Source organism: Pinus tabuliformis, chromosome 7, assembly GCF_031772625.1.
Source record: "Pinus tabuliformis cultivar Carrire ecotype Pingquan chromosome 7, CPIR1, whole genome shotgun sequence".
Classification (NCBI taxonomy): Eukaryota; Viridiplantae; Streptophyta; class Pinopsida; order Pinales; family Pinaceae; genus Pinus; species Pinus tabuliformis.
The window spans coordinates 1,629,353,669-1,629,379,562 of record NC_142293.1 but is presented as its reverse complement, the minus strand read 5'-3'; the positions used below and the strand labels follow the sequence as shown (position 1 = coordinate 1,629,379,562).

General features: G+C 37.5%; 1 protein-coding gene across 9 annotated transcripts in view; it reads right to left on the bottom strand.

Annotated features, from left to right (window-relative positions):
* Positions 1-25,894, bottom strand: part of LOC149254501 (DNA mismatch repair protein PMS1-like) — a 422,021-nt gene that overhangs the window by 205,120 nt on the left and 191,007 nt on the right. For all 9 annotated transcript variants that reach the window (XM_089460181.1, XM_089460177.1, XM_089460175.1 and 6 more), the window contains one exon: positions 23,456-24,709. In XM_089460181.1, the coding sequence (XP_089316307.1) occupies positions 23,456-24,709 (1,254 nt within the window). The remainder of the gene's footprint in view (positions 1-23,455; positions 24,710-25,894) is intronic.

The following is a 25,894-nucleotide window of genomic DNA, read 5'->3' as shown; positions in this document are numbered from 1 at the left end:
CACTCTCTCAATCTTGTCTATCTTCATAGAAAGTGCACTAGTTGTCGTTTTCTTCATCCTTTGCTAAAGGAAATTCTACCTCTGTTTGCCACTCTCTTCAAAGCATTATTTTTTACCCTCTTACCCTTGCAGGCTTAGTAAATGCAACAAAACAAATGTTTACTGAGATTAGTGCCTGAATGCATCAAAGATCTTCAGTGTGTACGTTAAAACAACTGTTCGACCATGTGAAGAAAAGTCGCATTCAATTGCAGTAAGCCTAGAATTCTTTCAAAGAATCCTCCCTTTCTATAATTGGTAATCCTAGCCTTGTTCCAGATTTAGAAGTCTATGTTTAGACTCGAATTTCATTATTTCAGGACGTTAAACTTTCCAAATTTAGCAGTTTGCTTTTCCAGAACTAGATTAGAGCTTTGCTTTTATAATTTGGGCGCCCACAAAGATGGGTTGTTTTGTATTTTCTCCCAGTCTTCTCCATCAATCAAAGAAAGGCAGGGGTCTGGGTGATTATCAATTCAGTGTTTGTGGGAGCTTCAAGCATTGAAGACATTTTCTGATTTGATTATAGCAGGGTGCCTTTCCAGGATTAATGAGAAAGTAGCAGAAGGTTTGATTGTCCCATTACCACTCCATTTAGTGGCTTGCTAAAGATCGCACAATCCACTATAGTCAGCACACACAGGACAGATACCCACTGTCACAATGGCCTAGGTCCCAACTTTTCAAGCCTCAATCCCTACCACAAGGCTATGGAGGGCTTTCTGTGAGATACTCCAACCAACCTACCACAAGCCCAGAGCCTTATAATGGGGTCTAATTGGCTGAACGGAGGAGTTTTTCACTGTCATCCTGTTGGCTGAATGTTAAAAATATGCAATATACATTCAACTAAACCAGCCTACAAGTACATTAAAATTTGATAGAATTTGTCAAATGTAATATACCTTTTTATTATTTTTATTAAAATATTTAAATATTATGAATTTAAGATTTAACTTCGGCAAAACTATTTCACGAATTTCATCCAAAAACAGCACAAATTTCACCCATTTACATAACAGAAATGGCCAGCAGATAACGTAAAACCCAGAAATCAAAATAAGTGCTAATACTCCAGCAATAAAAACATTGCAATTATAAAAAACACAAGAAATAGTAGGAAACTCAGCAAAATCCACAACCTTATGCTTCAGAGAACCTGTTACAAACACTAGCAAGATATTTAAATGGCTGCAAAATCGCTGTGGTGATGGCCTCCAAAACAACTGCTGCAATATTGACTCTAGCCTCCCAAAACTATAACTGGAACCAATATACACACCTGTGAATTCTAAACGATATCACCAAGGGGTGAGATGGGTTTCCATCTAATCTCACCAAGGTACCTATTGCCACACAATCTAGCAGGGCCCTAGGAGGGGAAACCTAAGGGACAACTACTAGACTAAGTGATAACAATGGGACAATGACCCACTATCACCTCAGTCAATGCCCCCCGCTCTTTACGGGCTTTCACCGATGGGAGGAGTCCTGGTAGGTGGGAAATCACTCTGAATGGATACGTCAATAACTAGGGACTTATTGATTTTGCAAACACCGTTCAAGGAGAGACACAATAAAGGCTCAATGCTTCAAAGAAGCTAACACGCTCTCCAAGAAAGACCTTGGAGAGAGAAGATCAAGACCTAGGGTTTGAGATATGCAATGGTAATATGTATTCCTAAGGTCAAGACTTTAGGGGATGAGGTAGGACCTCTCAAAGGAGCTCTATGTGATGATTGAATGCTTCTAAAGGGCTCTTCACCCTCTTTAAAAGACCTAAGGAAGGCTTGCGCTAGACCTAGGGTTTATGAATAAGCAAGGGAAGAAATACTTCCAAGGTAGTCACTAGGTCAAGGCAAGGGAGGGGAAAGAGCTTCTTATGATTTATTCCAATGAATACTAAGCTCATACAACACTCAAAGAAGTCCCCAAGGTGAGAGAGACAAACCTAGGTTTTCCCTCTTGGAGTGGCACCTAGGGCAAGAGATTTTATAGATGAAACTCGGGCGGATGCCCACAAAACTTGGAGCATAGGTAGCCTAGACCCTAAGCTTGATGTGTGAACCCGCTGATTCCCAAAAAATCACATCCCTAAAATTTCGCTACAAGCCCTAGATTTCTGCCCTACCTAAAGGGGACAGAATTTTAGGAGAAGAAAATATGGAGAAGAGAAAAGTTGATCATCAAACTTCTTGGACTAGTGCCTATTCCTTTGGGATATGGAGTCTTATATGATTTAAAACTGGCCAAAATTGTCCTTGACGAAGCTAAAGATTGATGCCCTAGCAACCAACCTTTAACATTTACACACTCAAGATTTATGGGGCTTTATGTAATAAAATCAAAATTTCATCCGCTATGAACATTCATCATTTTCCATACAATCAGTAACATATGTGATTGCCAACGAAGAAGCTTTCCAAAAATAGCTTTTAACAATTAGGGCACAATAGCATTGAACATTCAAAAGAACGAACACAATAGATCGCGAAGCTAAGAAACCAATGTCCCAAGAACCAGAAGAGATGAAGGAGATGCAAGACAAAGGAAGTTGGAAGACCGTAGAGAAAAGAAAGAAAGCTACAACACCAATCTCGCCAAGAAAGACGAGGAGCCAGACAAGTAAAAATTAAGAAAATTGTAGGTCCGATAGACCAATTTGGTCTGAGTGGACATTAACCATCATCATCATCATCATCATCATCAGTAATTCCATACATTAGACATAATTCCAATAAAATATTCAACAAGAAGCACCTACATGATCACAATATGATATATACATCCACAAATCATGAGATAGCTCCAAAGAAGATCGAAAATTTCAGCTCCAAATGTCAAAATGCATCTAAGAGTATCCAGTAGTCTCCAAAGAAAAGTGTGAATTATTTTACAAGAGAAAAATCCAAGTGCTCATGATGATTTCTCACAAAGGGAGAGATCTTAATTTATATGATCCTCTACCTGATTTGAATTAGCCTAATGGACCCTACAATCATAAAATAATGTGCAAATAACATGTCCTTGGTGACAAGCCCACCAAGTAGCTCATAAAGTGAAGAAGAAGCCATCCAAAAGTAAGCTGAAATGATGAAGTCATGGTGTAGAAAGGTTGGTGACAAGCCCACCAAATAGCTCATAACGTGAAGAAGAAGTGATCCAAAAGTGAGCTGAAATGATGAAGTCATGGTGTAGAAGGGTCATTGGAGGGCCTCGCTGAGTCCTCAAGGTGCCATAATTAGAGTGAGGGCTACATGAATGATAGACAAGGGGGTGGCCCCTTGACCTCTAAGTAAATCATCATGTGGTGCTCCAAAGTGACTTTGGGGCACAAGTAGTGGTCTTATGGGTCTCCTAATGGAAAATAAGCCTATAGACTGCTCCAAATAAGGGCATAGAAGATGGTGCTTTCCCTCCCATGTCTCAAGCATGAGACAAACCTCCTTTGGGCCTTGGATGAGGTGCCAAACCCTGTATATACTACTACGCTAGCTGAGGGCACTGGTGGTCCAAGTGCATCATCTTGCATTAAAATGTGGGGCAATGAACAAGTTGTTGAAGGTGTTGATGCTACCATGGCATGAGATAATGTTTTGCCACATGATAGAAACCCATGGCTCTCAACACTTCCCCTACAACAGTCAATATGATCCTCTAGTGGGCTTGGGCCATAGTTAAGTTGCACAACCCATGATGAAACCACCCGCCAATCCTATGTAAGATCCAATGTGTCTCCTCACTTTCAGGTACAATAATTCAATAGTGCATCTAAGTGAATCAAGCTTCTTAGTCAAGGGCACAAATGAGACTTCACATTGGGTTTCCCTTCCAAATTTAGGGCTTTGAGCATGTAATGGTGTTACCTCCCTAGGTAGGAGTGGTTAATAAACAACCCTATTAGGTGTTCCCAATCCCTAAAGGAAAGGACATGTGCAAGGAACATCCTTTAAGTGGTAGGTGTCATGTGGATAATGATGAGGTGGATTGGGATACAGGGGTCTCAAGCAACGTTACTTGGGAGCGGGGAGCAACATTTTCAAAAGCTCCCAGTTTGGGAGCGAATATATATAGTTTTATATATTTTGATGCATATATGTCAACAAAAGCATGTAGAATGATGAATTAGATATAAAAAACATAAAACCATAGATTGAAATTTATAACATCAATCATCTAGAAGTTATAATCTTCATCAACCACGTCCACAAGTTAGTAACATACAAAATATTGAGTCTCATGATTCATCAATCTTAAGGTTTCAAGCTTTCAAAATTCAATACATAACATTTATCATCATTGATCACCAAAATTATATAAAAATTCTAACATGAAATGAAAGGTTATAAAATGAAATGAAATGAAACAACTTTCAACTTTCACAAAGCATCATATTCATAATTCATTACCAATGAGTTATAATTGCCAAAGTCAAACTCCAAAATTAAATTGTCATATATTGGTTACAAAAAATATCATAACAAATACAAAAGAGTCAACAGTTATAAAAGCTACCAGAAACTAGAAAAGACAAGTAAATTTATTATCTATTTCTAATGCTTGGACCTCTTGCCACAAGAAATGTCTAATTTATGAGCAAGTCGTGGTGGTCTTCTAAGAGTCTCCTCCCGCATAGTCGCATGACCAAAACCTGAAGGCACGTGCCCTCCACGCGAGGATGGAGATGGAGGCGGCGACAACAAAGGAACAGTTGTTGGAACTCGACCACTGCTACTGGATGGTGGGGGTAGCATGGTTGTTGTTGCTTCATCATCATCTTCCAAAAGTTATATTGTATAGTGCCATCTGTTGAAATTTGTAACTAGGTTAGGTCTTCATGCATATATCTGAGATGTACTTATCAAAAGAATGAAGAAAATATTTTTATTATTATTTCTATGACTTATTAAAGCATGGGATTCAGGCTTGAGTCATCATGTTTTAGGTAAAAGTCCCCATTGAGGACTTCTAGATTTATTCTAAGTCATTAGAGTCATTGTACATTTAAAGAGACCCTTCTTGAGCTTTCGGACCATGCAAAAAGAATTATTTTTTAGTCAAAAATGAATTTCGTCTCCTCCACACCAAGTCGGCCTCAAGAAGATCAAGTTGGCCTCAAGACAAGTAATTTGACCTCACAGAAGGGCTATAAATACAAGGAGTTCGAATTCATTTGTAGCATCTCATTCTCTCTCTCATAGTTTGATCTTTGAAGCTGGAAGTTGGAGAAGTATGAAATTGTCTAAGGGTTGGAAAAGAAGCTGGAAAGAAATGTGAGTTTCTAGAGGAAGATAGAAGGTCTAAAGATCAAAATTTTGGGACAAGTCTTACTCCATTCCGAGGTGTATCAAGGGAGATTGGAGTTCTCCAAGTTTGATTGGAGTTGTTGTTGCTACTGCTGCTAGGTCGAAGATGCTATTGGGTCATAGCTGCTATTGATGTTGCCAGGTCGAAGTTGCTTGTGAAGGGTTGTCATTTGCAAAGAGGATTGAGGGATGAATTGGTGTGGAAGGAAGCTATGTCTGGGTCTAGAGTCTTGGATTATCTTGAAAAACTATTGAAGGAAGAATTGTTGAATGGGTTTTCCCCTAGATAGGGGTTTTTCCCTAGTTGTCCGCCTACATCTGTTGTCCTTGTGTTATTGTTTTGGTAGTTGCTTGATGAACTAAAAGATAAAGAAGAACATAAAGGTAAAAGAATCACAAGTAATTATCTATAAAAGAAAACATTTTTGCCTTTCTGATTTTCTAACATGGTATCACAGCTAACATGAAGGAGAAACAAAGGTAGTCTTGACTCTTGAGTATCTACTAGAAGGAATCTAAAGGATTGATCTAGGGATCATATGAGGAGCTCTTAGAAGAGAAGAAGCTCACTATCTTTAGGGACAATGTCTAACACATTAAAGAGTGAGAACAAGTTGGAAGGAGCATCAAACTACAGATGTTGGAAGAAGACGATTGATATCATTCTTGAAAAGAACAAGGTCTTAGATGTGGTCAGAGGAAAGGTGAAGAAACCTATCGAAGGATCCAGTGATGCAAACAAGGTGAAGTATAGGGAATTGGAAATATTGGCTCTGACTCTAATGGTAGAAAGCATTAACGACAATCTTGTCCCATACATTTCCAATATTGACCATGCTCAAGAAATGTATGAGGCATTGACAAAATTATTCACTATCAAAAATATTGGTCAAGTAGCAAGCTTGAAGAATGAGTTAAGGACTACAAAGATAATAAAGGATGATACAGTGGCTTCCTTCTTTGTAAGGATATCAAGGATCAGAGATGAACTTCAAGCCATAGATGAAATAGTACCAAAAAAGGAGCCAGTAATCACTGCACTGTTGGGATTACCACCTACTTGGAGTTATTTTGCTTCAGGTCTCAATAGTTGGAAAGAAGCTCCCACCTTTGAACAACTATGGAATGCTTACACCCAAGAAGAAATGAGGATTTCAATAGTATCCAATAACGGAAAAGGAAATGTGTCAAATGCTTACTCTGCCTCTCACAAGAAAGGACATTCCAAAAAGTCAAGAGGACCAAGAAAGAAGGTTGATATGTCCAAGATAGAATGCTACCAATGCCACAAGATGGGTCACTATAGAAGTGACTACCTCGACAATCCGAAGAACAACAAGAGAAATAGGGATCAAGCCAATGTAGCTGAAGAAGGATCTCCAAAGAAGACTAAGCCCAAAGAATTGGATTTAAGGGACTTACACTACTAAGTCCTTTGATCTAAGCTTTTGTTATTTCTTTTTGATTTCTAGTTTTTGTAGGTTTAACATTTTGGAAAAACATTTTTATTTGTTCTTAAGGTTATAGGTATCCCTCAAGCTTGGAGGGAACCCTCATCAACCTCCAAAGATAAGTATCCTATTACCATTTTCATTTTTAGTTTTCCTTACTTATCTAGTTTTGTTTGCATAAAATACTAATCACATTTCTCCTCTTATTTTCCTTGTCTAGGAAAACTTGTTAAAGACTCAAGGAAGAAGGTTTCACAAAACAAAGCATTGAAAGTGCAAGGTTTGTTAAGAGATATGAGGTATGTTTTGAAATATAAGTTTTGTTTTCTCCATATTTATTCTTGATAAGCTAGTACTAACATCTTTGTGTCTAGATTTCCTGAATCTTAAAAGATTCTTGATTGGGAAATTCATCATTAGATAAATCTACCATCCTTATATCTCTGATTGCTCTTGTGGAACCCTAGAAAGGTTCATTGTGAAAATACTAACCTAAGGGTATGTCGATGATTATGTGCGAAATACTAATATGCTTAGGGTTGTTGTTGAAAGAAAAACTCTAATGTTTTGATGAAGTCTAAAGTAACTGGTTGATGCTTGGATGATGTCTTGTTTGGGGTTTTGGTATGATTATGGAAACCGTAATGTGTTAAGGTTGAATGATAATGTCTGAAATCTCGAACCTTTGAAGTATTGGTAATTTAAGGGTTTACTATGTTTTGTATTGAAACCCCGGATCATTATGGTTTCGTAAGATGTATAAGCAAGACCCTTATTATGTCTTAGAAATGAAATCTTTGGTATGTGTGGTTGCCTAATCAAACCCTAGTTTGATCAAGTCTGTTATATGTCTAACTCTTATTGATATTTGTGTAGTTGGGTTTGACTAACATGTGTTGCGATATGCTTGTGCATGGTGATGGAATCCTAGATATATGAGTTGACCTAATTGTTGATGGTCATGAATCCTAGGCTTTGAAACTAAGCCCTAGTCGAAATTTGTTTCTCTAGGATGATAGTATTTGTGAAATCTAGGGTTTTGGAGTTAAACCTTAGAAGTGAAAATCTCTGATGTATGATGACAATGTGATAATTTGAGATTTTGTAAGATTGTTGAACCCTGAGTTTTAGTTATGATTAATGTTTGTATGATTGTTTGAAAAAATCTAGGGTCTGAAACTAACCCTAATGGAAGCTAGCCATGTTGTTGATTAGGTTGTGTTTGGTTTTGATTGTTGAATCTCATGTATGAAATCTAGGGTTTGTATGAAACCCTAGTGGAAGTCTAACATATGAATTCTGAAAGTTGTTAGATACTTTGTAGATCTAAATTTGTTTGAATTGTTTTTAGGGTTTGTCATACCTTTGGAAGAAACATTGAAACCCTGGATGTAATGAAGGTTGTTATGAAATGCTCAAAGTCTTCATGATATAATCTAGGGTTTATGACAAAAACCCTAACAAGAAGTTGAAAAGTATGTGTCTCTTGTATGTAACCAAGTTCTGTGTCACAGGGTTCGTCGAACCCAAAGGTTGAGGTCCGAAATTCGTCGAATTTCAAAGAAAATCTTAAGGTTCGTATAAGTTCGAAAAGGTTTGGTTCCTGCTGCGTTATAACGGCATTCATATTGTTTGCTTACGCGTTGAAAGCATTATATTATAATGCTTACGCGTCGAAATCTGCGTACATACATTATAATGCGTTAAAAGCATTATATTATAAGGCGTCAATTATAATTACGTTGTTTGCTTACGCATCGAAATCTGCGTACATACATTATAATGCGTTAAAAGCATTATATTATAAGGCATCAACATTATTATAATTCTATAAGTATTACAATATTACAATGAACTCAACGTACCTGTATTACAAGCAATACAATATGTTAACACATTACAATGTATTGAACTCAGCTTATATGAGGCATTACGATAGGCTAATGTATATTTTTTATTATTATTATAATAATAATAAATATAAGTTAACCTAATTTAAAAATTATATATTTTTACTTAAATTATGGTATTGTTATTTTAAATATTATAAAATAATATAACGTATATTTATGAAAAATTATAAATTTATTGATAGTATATGATAAAAATTATAAATATATATTAATTATAAATGAATATAAAAGATTTATGTAATTTTAATTATTATATATATTTTTAAAATTATATACGTGAATGAACTTAATGGCGAACCTCATCGAAAAATTAGAACTCGAATCGAACTTAATTGTAATCGAATTCGAATTCGAACCCGAACCATGTGACATTGACCAAGTTTGAGTATTTTGATGTCTAAAGTTTGAATGCTTCTATGATTTTGATATGGTAACTTCATGCTTCTATAGATTTGGTTGTACTTGTTATCTAAGTTGTGCAGGTACGCGATCTTCAAGATAGTGAAGATATTCGTAAAGAAAAGTTGATGTGATAAGCATGATGTGAATGGTGATGGTAATGATAACTCTGATAAGAAGGATGGAAGCCATGAAAGATTCTCAGATGTCGTAAAGAAGAAGTAGAACTCTCTAAGTTAAAAGGAAGCCTGGATGAAATCTCACTAGGTTAAGAGGCAGCTTGATTGAAAGAAATATCCCTAGGTTAAGAGGGAGATTGAGTGAAAGAAATCTCCCTAGATTAAGAGGGACCATTGATGAAAGGAATCTCCCTAGTTGAGAGGGAGGTCATATCATGATGGACACCTTGATAGAAAAAATTGGAGAATGTATTCTAAAGGGTTGTTGAGATAAGAAAAACCGAATCAATTTACGAAATATGTTGTTGCATGAGAAGTAGGAAAGGAAGCTACATGGTTAAGGAATCTTCTATCAAGATTCATTGGGAAAGCTCTAAGTCCTACTGTGAAAAGGTTGAAAAGAACCATCAAGTTGCCTGGAAGACCCCAGAGGTTTGTATCTATTTATATACATTTGAAATTTTGTTACTGATTGGGGTTGTGTTTGTACAAGTAAATCTCTCAGAAGTTTGATAGAATGTTTTGGCATGCTTAGAGTTTCCAATCAGTTTGATTGGGAGAAATTTGGAAGGATTTGTTACCAATTGGAATAATCGGGAAGTTGAGGCTTTGTAAGTGAGACATTACCTGGGAGGACATCCGGTCGGCTCTTTTGTTGATGTCTAATTCTCGAAGTAGGGAGTGTGGCATTAGTCATGGAGCTCTTACCTCAGATACACACCTAGATGGTTGATGGTTAGTAATTAAGCTTGATGGTACCTAGAGAGGCTGAAAGCTTCAGTCCATCTTAGTCCCGCCTGGATAGATTGCCCTGGTCAGAAATCTATTCCATGGCATTGCGGTGCCTAAACTATTGAGAGATCTTGGATAGATTGCCCTAGTCAAGAATCTAGTCCATGGCATTACGGTGCCTAAAATTCTTCATCGTTCATGTCTTCTGTGAACTTCCTTGTACTTGTACTAATGAATACCTCCCTAGTCAAGAGGGAGTGTTGAAATTTGTAACTAGGTTCAGTCTTCATAAATATATCAGAGATGTACTTATCAAAAGAATGAAGAAAATATTTTTATTATTATTTCTATGTCTTATTAAAGCATGGGTTCATGCTTAGGTCATCATGTTTTGGGTCAAAGTCCGCATTGGGGACTTCTAGGATTTATTCTAAGTCATTAGAGTCATTGTACATTTAAAGAGACCCTTCTTGAGCTTTCGGATCATGCAAAAAGAATTATTTTTGAGTCAAAAATGAATTTAGTCTCCTCCACACCAAGTCGGCCTCAAGACAAGTAATTCGACCTCAAAGAAGGGCTATAAATACAAGGAGTTTGAATTCATTTGTAGCATCTCATTCTCTCTCTCGTAGTTCGATCTTTGAAGTTGGAAGCTGGAGAAGTGTGAAATTGTCTAAGGGCTGGAAACGAAGCTAGAAAGAAGTGTGAGTTTCTGGAGGAAGATAGAAGGACTAAAGATCGAAATTTTGGGAAAAGTCTTACTCCATTTCGAGGTGTATCAAGGGAGATCAAAGTTCTCCAAGTTTGATTGAAGTTGTTGCTGCTACTGCTACTGGGTCGAAGCTGCTATTAATGTTGCCAGTTCGAAATTGCTTGTGAAGGGTTGTCATTTCCAAAGAAGATTGAGGGCTCACTTGATGTCGAAGGAATCTCTATCTGGGTCTAGAGTATTCGATTATCTCAAGAAACAATGGAATGAAGAATTGTTGACTAGGTTTTCCCCCTAGATAGGGGTTTTTCCTTGGCTGTCTTCCTACATCTATTGTCCTTGTGTTATTGTTTTAGTAATTGCTTGGTGAACTAAAAGATAAAGAAGAACATCAAGATAAAAGAACCACAAGTAACTATCTATATAAGAAAATAATTCTACCTTTCTGAATTTCTAACAACATCCTCCAAATTATCATCCTTTGGGTTGTTGTCCCAAGTTTTATATGATGTATCCTCATAAACCCGATCACAATAATGACTCAACAACCTCAAGTTGTAGTGCACATAAACCAAGCTTTCTGCCCGGTCTTCATTGAGTCTGTTTCTTCTCACATTATGGATGAAGTTGTAGGTGCTCCATGTTGAAAAATGTAACTAGGTTCTGTCTTCATAAAATGTATTTGTCAAAAGAATTTTTATTATTGTTACAGTGACTAATTAAAGCATGGGTTTCATGCTTGGGTCATCATTTTATTAGAAAAAGTCTCAATTGAGGACTCCTAGGATTAAGAAAGAGTCAATAGAGTCATCGTATATTTTATGAGACCCTTCTTGGGCTTTCGAACGATGTAAAAGGAATTATTTTTGGGTCAAAAATAAATTATGTAACCTCCACACCAAGTTGGCCTTAAGGAAGGAAATTCGACCTCATTTGAAGGCTATATATACAAGGCAATTCAACTTCATTTGAGCATCTCACTCTCTCAAGCATAGTTCGATTTTTGGAAGTTGGACGCTGGAAGCTGGGAAGAAGTGTGAAGATGAAGGGTGGGTCCAAAAGGAGTGCGAGTTTGGTCTACGTGAAGTAGAAGAAAATCGAAATTTTGGTGCCTCTCTCTCTCTCTCTCTCGTGTGGACTGGTTTAGGAGATCGAAGTCTCTTAATCTAGGTCGAAGTTGTTGCTGATGTCGGAAGCTGCCAAGTCAAAGTTCTAGGGTCGAAGTGTTGTTGTTGCTAGGTCAAAGGTTGGATCGAAGAAGGAGAGGTTGGCTTGGTGTGGAGGAGGTCTTTGTCTAGGTAGAAGAGTCTCAAGGAAAACTACTGAAGGAAGATATTTTTTACTAGGTTTTCCCCTAGATAGGGGTTTTGCCCTCGCAAAGTGCCTACATCTTGTGTCTTGTGTTTTTGTGATCTTCATGCACACATAATTTGGTAATTGCTTGATGAAAGATAATATAACAAATAAGTAAAAGAAGCCAACATAATTCACAAGTAATTATCAAGAAAGAGAAATCTAACCCTAATCCTACTAGCATTGATTTTTCAACATGGTATTCGAGCTAAGGTCGAAGAAAATTAGAGATCACCTCGTTGGCTTAAAGGAAATGATTTCTCCCTCTATGGTAAGAATGGGATTCACTTCTACAGTAAGATGGATCAAGAAGAGTATCTATTACTTATTCAACAAGGTCATAAGTCAAGGGTTCTTAGTTGCACTTACAGGATCTCTCAAAGATGATAACGCATGGATCATTGACAGTGGAGCATCAATGCATATCACGAGGAAAAGTAAGCAACTTCAAACTCTATCAAAGGAACCATCCTCTCATGTTGTGGAATTTGGAGACAACAAAAGTTATGCTGTTAGAGGCCTGGGATCAACATCTTTGAAGCTGGAGAATGGAGCAAAATTACATCTCAACAACATACTATATGTTCCATGTTTGAAAAAGAATTAGCTTTCAATTTCTTTCTTAGAGGATAAAGGGGATAGAGTTTCTTTTGTTGATGGAAAGGTCTTGGTCTGGGGAAAATATTCTAGCATTGATGAAGTTAGGGTCATTGGAGTTCGTGAAGGAAGTTTGTATAGAGTCATTACACCACCTCCAGAAGCCCTAGTTCATATGGAAATATCTCCTATTGAGCTATGGAAGTTCATGGCATCCCTGATATCAAAGAAGATCGTGAAGGAGTTTGCAAGGGATTCTCTTTGGGAAAACATACAAGAAAATCATTTTCAAATAGTGAAACAAGGTCTAAAGAAATATTAGACCTTATACATTCTAATGTGTGTTGGCCCATGTCTGACAAATCACTTGGAGGTCATCTTTACTATGTAACATTTATTGATGATCACTCTAGGAAGACATGGATCTATCTTCTCAAGAAAAAGGATGAAGTATTTGAGAAATTCAAGGAGTTTAGATGAGAAGTGGAAACCCTAAACGAAAGAAAGATAAAAACTTTGGGATCTAACAATGGTTGGTAATACACTTCTAAAGAACTACTTGCATATTGTAAAGAAGCAGGAATTATGAGGGAGCTTATTGTTCCCTACTATCCCGAACAAAATGGACTGGTCGAAAGAAAGAATAGGACAATTGAAGAAGATGTACGAACAACGCTACTTGATCAAGATTTACGAAAGTTTCTATGGGGAGAAGCAGCAATGACAATTGTATATATTCAAAATAGAAGTCCTCATAGAATTCTCGATAATATGACACCCAAGGAAGCATTCACAGGAAAGAAGCCAAGTGTGGACCATCTCTGAATCTTTGGGAACCCTGCATATATCCATGTTCCAAAGGACAAATGAAAGAAGTTGGATTCTACAAGCATCAAAGGGATCTTCGTTGGCTATAGTCTCTCCTCAAAAGCATATAGAATCTACATCAAGGAAGTGAGACACATTGAAGTAAGCAGGGGTATTATATTAGATGAGAATCAAGCCTACAAAAAGTCTAAGGATATTCCTATTGATAACAATGACGAAGATCTACCCATATTTGAAGAAGAAGAAGTACAACCCGACAACACTTCTACAATTCAAGAGGAAGAAAGACCAAGTGAGCCTATTCAAGTTGTGGTCATACTGAATACAAGGAAAAGGCCAAATTGGTTAAGCGCCACTCTTGAAGATGCTGAAGGGCATGGAGTTGCGAAAGAAACCTTCAAGGAAAGCAAAAGGCCGAAGAGATATTCTGTATATGCTACATATATGACAAGACTAATTGAAGCAGAACCATCTACATTTGTTAATTTTTGGTATGTTCTATGCTAGAGCAAATTATTTAATTTCTTTTTCATATTAGCAATCACATCAGCATAAAGTAAACTGTAGATAGAACATAAATATAAATCGCAGAAGACAAGCCGAGACAAGAGGACACAAGATGTGGCGCTAGCCAAGGACAAACCCCACAATGTGTGGGGAAACCCTTTATCAATTCTTCTTTTATCTTCAAAGTTCAGCAGAGAAAGAGAGAGAAAGAGAGATAATACATTTACAACCGAAGTCAACACTTTGACTTATCTGGATCTGAGCATAGATCATTTCCTATAATGATGAGATCAGTTGAAGACATTCTGCTTCAACTGAATCTCCTAGACGACTTCACCTATCCATTTCATTCATCTGCTGCACCTTACCGTGTAGCACCATCATGCATCTTCATGCTGCTCACGATCACTGTGTTGCCCATACATCAAGTTGTCCATGACTTCATACTTCATGCTGCTCATGCATCATCATGCTTCATGCTGCCCATGCTGCCCATGATACCCTTCTATTGCTTTATTATGCAGTTCATATACATATCAGCCTTAGCTGCTTGCTATGGCTTGCAGCCTAGCAAAGCAGCTAGGCTATAGTTCCACGTAATCCCATTATGCACAGCGTATTGGTATTCTTCCAATACCATGACTGCATTTACTTCTTCATCACTACGGCTTAATGACAGTGGTCCATTAATGACTACCTGACTAGTGTATATATAACCATGACTACCCAGCATATATACATGTCCAGCGTATATATATAACCTATGCACTGCAGCATATATTGTCCAGCGATTACTGCCCATCTTATGTACAGTCCAGCGTATATATAAAGACCATACATATCGAGACCATATATACTTCTATAGCGAGATCATACATATTAAGACCATATATACTGTTGGAGCAAGATCATACATATCGAGACCCTGTCATATAATGTTGATGCCATACATCTGTGTATCAATTTTCACACCAGAGCAATATCATATACCATCACAGTATTGCGATCATATGCCATTGAGGGATGTAATCATATGCCATTATAATCAGGGATATCATGCGAATGTCATACCACATCAAAGAGACGAATGCGAGACCATATACCAATGCGATTGTATAAAACCTTCGCAGCCTCGGCGAATATACATAAGAGACATTTGCATACTCTGTGAGTATATATAAGAGTCTTTGGCATCCTCTTCGTGTATATATATAACCTCTACGATGCGTACAAGAACTCTGTGACTTATATAACTCCTCTGCAATGTGTACAAGACCTATGCGACTAATATAACTCCTCTGCGATGTGTACAAGACCTATGCGACTTATATAACTCCTCTGCGATGCATACAAGACCTATGCGACTAATATAACTCCTCTGCGATGTGTACAAGACTTCTGTGATTTGAATTGATGCCATAACATGATGTGTGAACTCAAAAATGCGAGGTCATTATCCATAGATGCGAGAGTCCTGTAGCAAGCTAATCCATAGATGCAAGAGTCCTGAAGTGTTAATTTTGCTTCATTATGCTGGCTTCATAACTGCGTATAGATCCATATTATATGATTGTGTTGTATGCCTACGTGTAGAGTATAGGGCATGCTATACGTGTAACATGTTTGCTGCGTTGTATGCCTGCGTGTAGAGTATAGGGCATGTTGTGCGTGTAACATGTTTGCTGCATTGTATGCCTACGTGTAGTAGAGCTAGCTGTGCGTGTAACATGTTTGCTGCGTATATAGCTAGGGCATCATCCACATATAAGCTATGGCATCATCCAATGTATCTTCTTGTGTGTCTCCCTTCACCAAAAAAAACCCAAAACATGGTGAGAAGAAGATCACATGAAGAGTGTCTCTAATGACTCCAAATCCTCTCTTATTTATACTAAAAGCGTAAGGTTGAATAGACATGACGTTTGGGCTTCTTGAGCCTACGTAAGAGTTGGTCGGCTAGATAATAAAACCATAATCTAAATAAATTCATATCAACATAAATACTTATCGGAATCGAATGATCTTTGGATCAATCCTACACCTCTCGACGAGAGGGATCCAATAAAAATATCAACTGCTATAAATAAGCTGACCCACATGGAGTTTGGCCCTAGTTGCCAATTTAACAACATTTGAATAAGTTGCTCATCAAGAAGTTTGGAAGAAAGCTATGCAGGAAGAATATCAATCCATCATGAAGAATGGGGTTTGGGAAATTGTTCCTAAACCTAGTGACAAATCGGTTGTCACCTCGAAATGGATCTACAAGATCAAACACGTTGTTGATGGAAGCATACACAAATACAAGGCCAGATTTGTTGCAAGGGGTTTCTCTCAAAAGGAAGGCATAGATTATGAAGAAACCTTTGCACCCACTGCAAGGTATACTACCATTAGATCTTTCGTTTCGTTGCCTGCTACAATGGGATGGAACATCCATCAAATCGACATGAAGACAGCATTTCTGAATGGGACCATCGATGAGGAAGTATACATTGAGCAACCCAGAGGCTTTGAAGCAAATAGCAGGGACACTCATGTCTGTAGATTCAAGAAGGCCCTGTATGGTTTGAAGCAAGCTATTAGGGCATGGTATGCAAGAATGGATGCATACCTTCTGAGAATTGGGTTCGTAAAGAGTTTCGTTGATCCTAATCTCTACATCAAGGTTGTGAATAATGAGCCAGTCATTATTCTATCATATTTGGATGATCTATTCATCACAGGTGTGGAGAGAAGAATACAAGAATGTAAGAATATTGTGGCAGCCAAATTTGAGAAGAAGGATCTAGGACTGATGCACTATTACCTAGGTCAAAAAGTATGGCAAATTCCTGGGGAGATATAATTGGGGCAAGGAAAGTACATCATCAAGTTGTTGCAGAAATTTGGGATGATGGTTTCCAAGCCCATGACTACTCCTATGATCACCAATCTCAAGAAGTTGAGGAGCTCTTCCTCAAGTCTCGTGGATCCCACCTCCTATCGTTAGTCGGTAGGTTCTCTGATGTATCTGGTAAATACTAGACCGGATATATGTTTTTCTATGAACATCCTCAGTCAGTTTTAGTTGGAGCCTCGTCATGATCACTGGATAGCTACCAAGCATATAATGAGATATCTTCGTGGTACGATACATCACTGCCCAAAGTACAATAGTAAGGAAGTCAAGTTGATTGGCTTCACAGATTCAGATTAGCAAGTAGCGATGGCAGCGGCAGGGGGAGAGCTAGCGCAGCAGGGAGGACGCAGAGGAAGAGAGTCGACGGGCGAGGGAGTTGCAGATCGATGGGAAAAGAGAGTTCGTAGAAATGAGGGTCGATGGCAAGAAAGAAAAAACGCAGAGCAAGGTTGAAGGGGCCGCGATTTTTAGGAGGAAATTTTAAGGAGGAACAGTAAAGAGAAAGACACAGGTCGATGGAGGAGCCGCCAAAGACAAGGGAGAAAAAAGAAAATGTGGGTTAGCTTGGACGCATGAGGGTTTTTGAAGGTTGAAGGAGCAGCGTATGGTAGTAAAAAGATTTCGAAATCTCCCAGAGAAGAGGAAAACGCAGCAAGAGAGAGTAATAAACCCAAGGCAATAAAACGATTTCGAAAATTCCTGTTGGAAAACCCCAAGTAGCAAACAAATCTAAAAAAAAATTGTAGGAAAACTCCAAGTAGCGAAGAAATTGTAGTCCAAAACTCAAGATAAACCAAGAAAAACAAATTTCATAGCAATGTATTTTTATGCTTCAGATTTATCAATGAAACCCTCGCTAAATTGTTTCCTGATTTATATTAACAAAAAAAAAACCTTGGACTGCAAAAGGCTGGATAATATTCCTGCAAAAGTGATTTTGAAGCCAAATCTTACCCTCCAGGGCTTAGATCTGGCTTCAAATCATAATTGGCGTTCAGATCTGCAACCTATACCTGAAAACAAAAACACCCAAAACCCAGATATACAAAATAATAAATAAAACGCCAGAAACCCAAGTCAGAAAACCCAAAAAACTTTACAGATCTATGCACAAAAATGACAGATCTATCAGATCTGAGGAGTATGAATCCAACTCCGCTCCCAGATCTGATAATATAAGGCTCTCAACAGCCAGATTTATCAATTTCCCACACAAAAATTAAAATTTTAAATTTTAAAGGAGGTGTTTAGCTCAAAACCCTTCATGCATCACCAATAAAAATCTTATGATAAGCCTAGGATTAAATTAAGCTTGGCTCTTCAAAAAACACAGATCAGAGGTTGGCTGGTCCAACTGAAAACTTCCCCTAACGCCCGAGGATCTAAAAAAAATCAATGCTTCCTGCAAAACTCAATCCAGCCATTAAAATAGAGCGAAAAAATGATAATAAAATTCAGATAAATAGAGATATCTGCTATTACATTCAAAATTTAAATTATCATTTAAACCACGGCGACTAAGCAAGATACCTCTACTCAAATCACTCTTTCAGAAGCTATTATCAGTGGCTAAAAAAAATTACACATGAAAAACAACACATCTTACAGTATTTCCATGAAGAGTAACATCGGCGAAGATTAACCCCAAATTCTTTCTTTATTATTCGAAAAAAAGTTTACATGAGAGCTTTTTGCTTAGCACATGACTCAAAAATCGGATGCATCAACTGACAAATGACTTCATATTTAAAGATAAATCCTCCAATGGCTATTTTGACTGATCTCCGTCAAAGCAATCTCAACCGCTGATGAGGACTAAAATTTCTTTTAATCTCATCCATAGAAATATTAAATTCTCAAGGAAATTCGCATTTTTCAATTAAATGCATTTTAATTAACTCAAAATAAAGATTTTGAGTTAATTTCCTCAAAAAATTGACTTTAACCCCCAGGAACCAAAGGCTTAAAATTTAGCAAAATAATTAATTTACCTTAGTCCCAGGACCTTTTAAAATTTGATTTTTAAGGACCAACGAATTTTGCCTTTGGAGAATTTAAATTTACCTAGGACCTATAATTAATTAGATTTCTGGCTTTGGATTTTAATTAATTTTTTGCCAAAAAATTTAATTAATTAACCTATCAGGAAATAAATTATTTTTTCAACCCTCAAGACATTTTATATCATAATTTTCATAATTTTTTATATCGTAAGGGGGAAAACCCATCTGTAATAGACCCTCATGGACTACTCATTTCTGTGACACAAATATAATCCAGCAAACCAAGCAATTTGTAATAAAACAACCTAACCAAATAGTTAGGATTATTCCCAAATCACTCTTACATAGATTCGATCTATAACACTAGGACTCGCCTAAGATTCCAGTGACAAAATACATTCCGGCTTTGGGGTAAGACTGAAGGAAAACTCTGTCGACCATCTGAGAATGGATCGGTGAGACAAAAAACCTCCTAGAATGTAGGTCGTTACCATAAAAATAGGTTTATCTAGGCAATTACATAAATCACACGGATCTGCTGAGATTATTTACATCATATACACGTAGAATGGGTTTACATTATAACATGATAATCAAGCTGAACGGCATCGACACATCGATCAGGCGCTATCCCTTTTGCAAAAAAATGGGGTGTACTGCTATGGGTCGTTGACACGTAGTGGTCAACACACTCCATGGATCCTATCATCTTGTATCAACGAAGATGACAACTCCAAGAATTTGTAATGATGCGAACAGATTACAAGACAAGAAACAGATGACATGCCTTGTCAGCTATGAGCTTTGAGGACAAATATTTTTGAAGAAGGCAATTTTATGAATAAATATATATATATATATATATAAAATAATATAAATAAACAATAATGATAATAATAGTTAATTAAACAGTGATTATTTAGTGAAGAGACATGTCTCTAGGGACATGAGCGTTTATGAAGGGGCACCTGCCTAGGTATATAAGTGGGTCCTCATTTGTAACAATCACATCTCATATCAATTCTTTTATATAATATTCAATATATATTTTTATCCTCAATGGATGCCTTCGTGTACCAAGTGTTCTGAAGATTATTGCAGAGTATGAATTTTGTTCGTTACAAACCCCTATATATGAAAATTTCACTCATTAAGAAGAATGGAAATAATGTACCTTCTAGGTATATGGCACCATAAAAACCCGACCTGAATAAGAGCTGAGAAAGGCATCAGAGGCATCATCATTCATATGAACTGTGGAGAAGTGAAGAATATGTGTGACTGGTGGCTGGAACTCTGCAACGGGGAAAAAATTCTCCTGTAGTCACCCATATATGCGAATGGGTAACAGTCCCAATAACACTGCTATCAGCCAAGCATTTAATGCCCTTGGTTACCAAGAGGGGCTGAAAGGAGGAGGTTATCATCTGAGTAGGCCTCAATTGTTCGTGCAGAGCAGATGGTCTAAAAATAACTACCTCCTGAATGAATAGGGCTAAGCATCTTTGGTCTGGGTGCCAGATGAATGTAGCAAGCGACCCCGAGAGTATAAGCAATGAAATCTCCCCCAGAGACTACAGTGGATGGGCAGCTGAAAATGAAGAGCTCTTCTTTCAATGAATAATTCATCTATTATTTAATGTATATTATGGCTGTCATTTTGGAGTGAAACAGCCATACACTAAAAAACAGTTCTCCTTCAATATTTTTAATGGTCTCTGCTTTTGCATTGAATTATTATGTAGGGCCATAACAGCTCCTGATCCATGTTTCAGATCCGAACATTGTTGTGTTTATAACTTTATAGTGCTGCTTTCTATGACAAGTGATCAATATCCTGATATTATTAGAAAGGTATTATATACTACAGCAGTTCCATTTCTGCCTTGCATTCGTGGAAATTGTCAATCATGTACATCTATTTGTCAGTAATGAGGTCATAGAAGTGAAGATACAGTCATTACACAGTGTAGTCATTTGCAAAATTATGTTAGATTGAACTGAGATTCATTTAGTAACTAAGCATCAGAAAATAAGCATGAGAATAGTTAAAAAATGATAGAGAGGAATGCTTATCTATCCATGCCTTTCAGAGGAAATGGTAATAATCATATGAAAATCAGTAACTTGCACAGAAAGACAGAGACTGAAGAACATGTGACCACTATCCACATGAAGCATGCCCAGTGTTGATTTCTTCGAGTGCAATAGAAACAAGCACAAATCCCTGAAACTGATAATTATTTCTAATGATATAGATATTATTTTCAGCACCTCCAGTTTATCATTAAGTAATTATACTTCAGAAGTTCAACCATATAATGCAGTAGAACAGTAGCGATCACAATAAGACAATGATGCACAAGGACAACACAAGTTTTATCCTGGGAAAACCCTCTTCTAGGGAAAAACCCAGCAACCTTTTCCTTAGATGAGATTATTCAATTCAACAAGAGATACATCTGATATTTTTCAGTCAAAATAAAACTTAAACTGACCAGCAATAAAGCCCTGGTCAAACGTTGTCAAACTATCTTCAAGCCAAGCCAAACTGCTGCTCAAAAGAATTCAGTCAACTCTGATCCACTAGGACGAATTTCGACCTTCTGTTTTGCCTCAGAAATTCGGTCTACCTCAGAGATTTGGCCTGCCCCAGAGCCTTAGAAATTCAGTCTGCAACAGAGGATCAGAAACTCCGGCCTCCTGTCACATGTGCGAGGTCAAAACAGAGAGAGATAAAGGACTTGGTCAAATGCTGGAAGGTTCTATCCACTTCTGCCTTCTTGTCTTATGTCCTTTTCGCATATATGAGCAGATGATCTTCTTCTTGTGTGATCCAAATTGTGTCTTGAGGAGGATAAGTGGCCTGTATACAGGTATTTCAAGAGCCTGAATGGGTGTCCCTCAATACTGGGTCAAATTGGTCTAAGGAGGAGCTGACTTAACATTTTTGGAGGCAAAATTTTGAAATTTAAAAATTTGGATTTTCTCTCTTTTAGAGCCGACTAGGAACCCACATTTGTATTTATCATTTCTCATATAGTTGGAGGGCTAAAAATAAAAATTATGAAGACAAACAATTGCTACAAAATTTCAACACTCGCCAGAATAGCTATCAGAAGAAATCTAAAACATATAGAGTCTAGAGTAAGATCCCAGTAGCTGTCCTTTTCAAAAGAAGGATGTGTGAAAATTCTATCACTGCAACAACTGATTTATTTTACCTACTTATTTCCCAATAAGTTATTTACAAAAAACTTTCAGTAAACATTAAAATAAATTATGCTGCAGATATCACACCATAACACAGAAACAAACACATGCACAAGAATCAACACATCAACATAGATATTTTTGGACAATTGTCCCCGAAAAACCCAATGCGGGAAAACCGGTGCAGCAGAGGAGGATTTTATTATTCAGCAATTCTTCAGTACAACTGGGTGCCAAACTGGCTTACCCAACAGAAAAAAAATTATCCAACACTTCTCTCAGTCTCAGTGTCAGGCTTGTTGGCCTCTGCGCAGCTCCCAGACCCTCTGCGTCAGCTACTGCCTCTCTGCATCAGCACTAGGCCTCTCTGCGTCACCCACGCAAGCCCTCCAGTGACTGCGTAGTTTTGTTGCCTCTGTATCTGCCTGAGAGGCTATGCATCTGCCTCTCCAACCTCTGCGCTAGTCTTCTGGTGTTGTTCTTGACTCTTTGTTCCATACCCGCTACCTCATGCTGCTCTCCAGACCACTAGTTCAAATTTCTTAGCTAACCCGCTCTAGAAATTCAACCGACTGGTCTCTCTCACTGTGTTCTCCAACTGACACTCAAGCCTCTTCTTTTACTTTTCCTGTTGGTCCTTCAACAGCCGAGATTAAATCTCTAATCAACGACTAAGATTAGATTTGGCCTGATCCATGACTTTTGGAACCTTCTAACCCAGTTTTATATTAATACTCATTAATATTTTATTTTTCCTAAGTTTAGACTTATGAACTCCATTTAAAATATTAATTATTTTAATATCTTCGAAACCGGGTACAACCTGTCCAAACAATTTTTGGGTCTTGGAGATCTCATGTGCTTTAGCCTCTCCACCAATTTTCATGGCTAGAGCACATCCGATGCTACCCCAAATCAACAGGATGTCACATATAGGATTTTCGATATCTGAAATCTTGTAAAAAAGGCACATATCATCAAAAGAAACTCAAAACTACTATTGTAAGGGCAACCATTGGCAACAACTAGATAGTGTTGCCATTTGAAAGATTAACAGATTACAACTGACTTGGAAACACATCACATGAAACTTATCTGACCACATCTGAAAGGTCACCTGTAGACTTCCTCTTTGTTCTTTTGACAACTTTTCAAAACTTTGAAGATGGGGGTGGACATATCATCAAAAGAAAGTCAAAACTACGATTGTAAGAACAAACATTGGCAACAACTAGACAGTGACCCCATAGTAAAGATAAACAGATTATAAATGACTTGGAAATGCATAACATGAGAACTTATCTAACCACATCTGATATGTTACCTGTAAACTTCCTCTTTGTACTTCTGACAGCTGTTCAAAACTTTCAACACGAGGGCACATATCTTCCCTTGAATTCTGTATTGCTTTAAAATCACTTTGATCTTCACCTTTAGAAGTCGAATTCCGCACAGCACATACATCCTTTCCTGAACAAGATCCTAACCTAGAAACTTTCTTTGTTTCCTTATTCATAGTATTAGTCTTTCCTTCAGAACAAAATGACCACTTTTTCAACACTGGTTCCTCACTGAGTGAAGATCCTTCTTCATGCTGCCTCTTGTTTTGAGTTACAAACCCTGTAAGCTTGGATTGCACAGGCTTCATATGGGAACTCATTGCATCCTTTGCTGCTTGCACCAAGGAAGACTTTTCTGCTTTGACTGTTGAAGACTTAGCCTGCTTCACAGGAGTTTCAAGTTTATAAGCTGAATTTCCACACTGCAATGACATGAAATCTACAAGTGGTGTGCTAGCTTTATGGTCACATGCATCAGACATTGTTTCAGTCAACACATCATCATCTTTCTGGTTCAGAGCATCCACATCCTCTTGCACAGCCTCTCCAGAGGACTCTTGAAGCAGCTCTTCATTGGAAACGTTTGGCCTGTTTTCTTCCAAATTTGGATTACCTTTATCATTTACATTTTCAATCATCTCACAATCCTCCACAAAAGAAGATTCCTTTGTTTCTGCATTCTGTGACGATAACAATGGGCTGCATGTGTGCCTCAACTGCGAGTCACTTTCAAAGTTATTAATAGCATAAGTATATTTATTAGGAGCATAATATTTTTCTAAGGACTCTCTTAGAGTAGACATAAGAAGACCTTCATCATGAAGAAATATCTTTCTTTTGTCTGGAGTTACATTCACATCATATGCTGTAGTGGGAAGGATGAAATTTAAGATGACCATAGGATATTGCTGAGAGTTATAAGATTTGTATAGCTCATTCAAAAGTTTCGTCACTTTTGGCATGTCCACAGGGCGGCCATTCACATAGACAAACTGTCGATCTCCTGAAGCCCTTCCACTTCCAGATCCGGGCTTAGACAGAAATCCTTCAAGACGGCATCCATCTGAGACACATATGTCTAAAGGGTCTAAACATGCAAGTGTCTTGGTACCAAAAACTGTTACTATATTATCCTTAATGGAACCACTTCCCTGTGTTCTTAAAACCACATTCTTGGCATTTTTGCCTGTCACATTAGTGCAGACAAATCGGACACCTTTGGCAATAAGAGCATAAGCCTGAAAAAACAACATGCATGATTATTGGCACTTTTACAGATAAAAATCAGGTCGAAATCATAGATTTCAAAATCAAAAATTGACTTGCAAAGTTGAATATAGAAAAATCAATGAAATGTGTCAAAATACAACACCCTAAGACCTAAAAACTTAGAAGCAGTAATTAAATTTCTAAACCTTTCTATCAATATGAAATGATCAGAAAATACAAAGGAGATAAATTACCCTCAAGGCACGTGCATAATGGTGGCAGCCAATCATTCAAACCCAGGCTCAAGAAAACAAATTACCAGCAGTTAAACATTTTTTTAGTAGTAGGGTGATGCAGACAGAAAATAGGATACACTGGTTTAGCAGACAAAATGATTCTCAAATGAAAAACTTTTAAATGGACTCAGGTCATGGACAATGAGAATAGAGCATTTCAGTGCCAGATCCAACAACAAATAGGTCACCTTCAAGATACTTTCGTTCATGCACAAGCTCATCCACCAAGGAAAAAAGGGCTCAAACCAAAATCAAAATGCCGGCAATTTTGTGAGGAACCTTTGCCAGATAATGAAGGTGAACAGAATTAAGAAAATCGGCAAAAACAGATTCGGAGAAGGTTAACACTGCCACCTGCCAGACTAGAAGGGCCAACTGCAAAAACAAATCTCCCCTCACATGCTAGTAAGGAAGATAAGAATGTAGGTTTTACCCCTTAGGGATGGAAATTGTTAAGGAAGCTCCATCAGGGGTAATATAAAGAACTCATGAATCAGAAAGTTCTGATTCTGATAAGGAGTCAGCACTCCTATAAGAGGTGGAAATATGTATTATGAATTACAGACAGCCCCTGTGGAATTGTCTTCAGGGGGATGCACTGACTACTGAATTTAACAAGAAGGGACAAACAAGTAAAATCGAGGATTTCATCCTTCCTTACCTCCTGACATGCTTTCTATACCATCAACAATATCGACCAAGTCATTAGTTTGAGAAATGAGCTTCGAGATATTAGAATGACAAAGAACAATACAATGGCTTCATATTTTGTGAGGATCTCTCAATTGAGAGATCAACTACAAGCCATTGATGAAATTATCTCTAATAGAGAACTTGTGTCCTCATAACTTAATGTATTGCCTCAGTCATGGGATTCATTTGCATCAGGTATAAGCAGCAGAAAGGAGACTCCAAGTT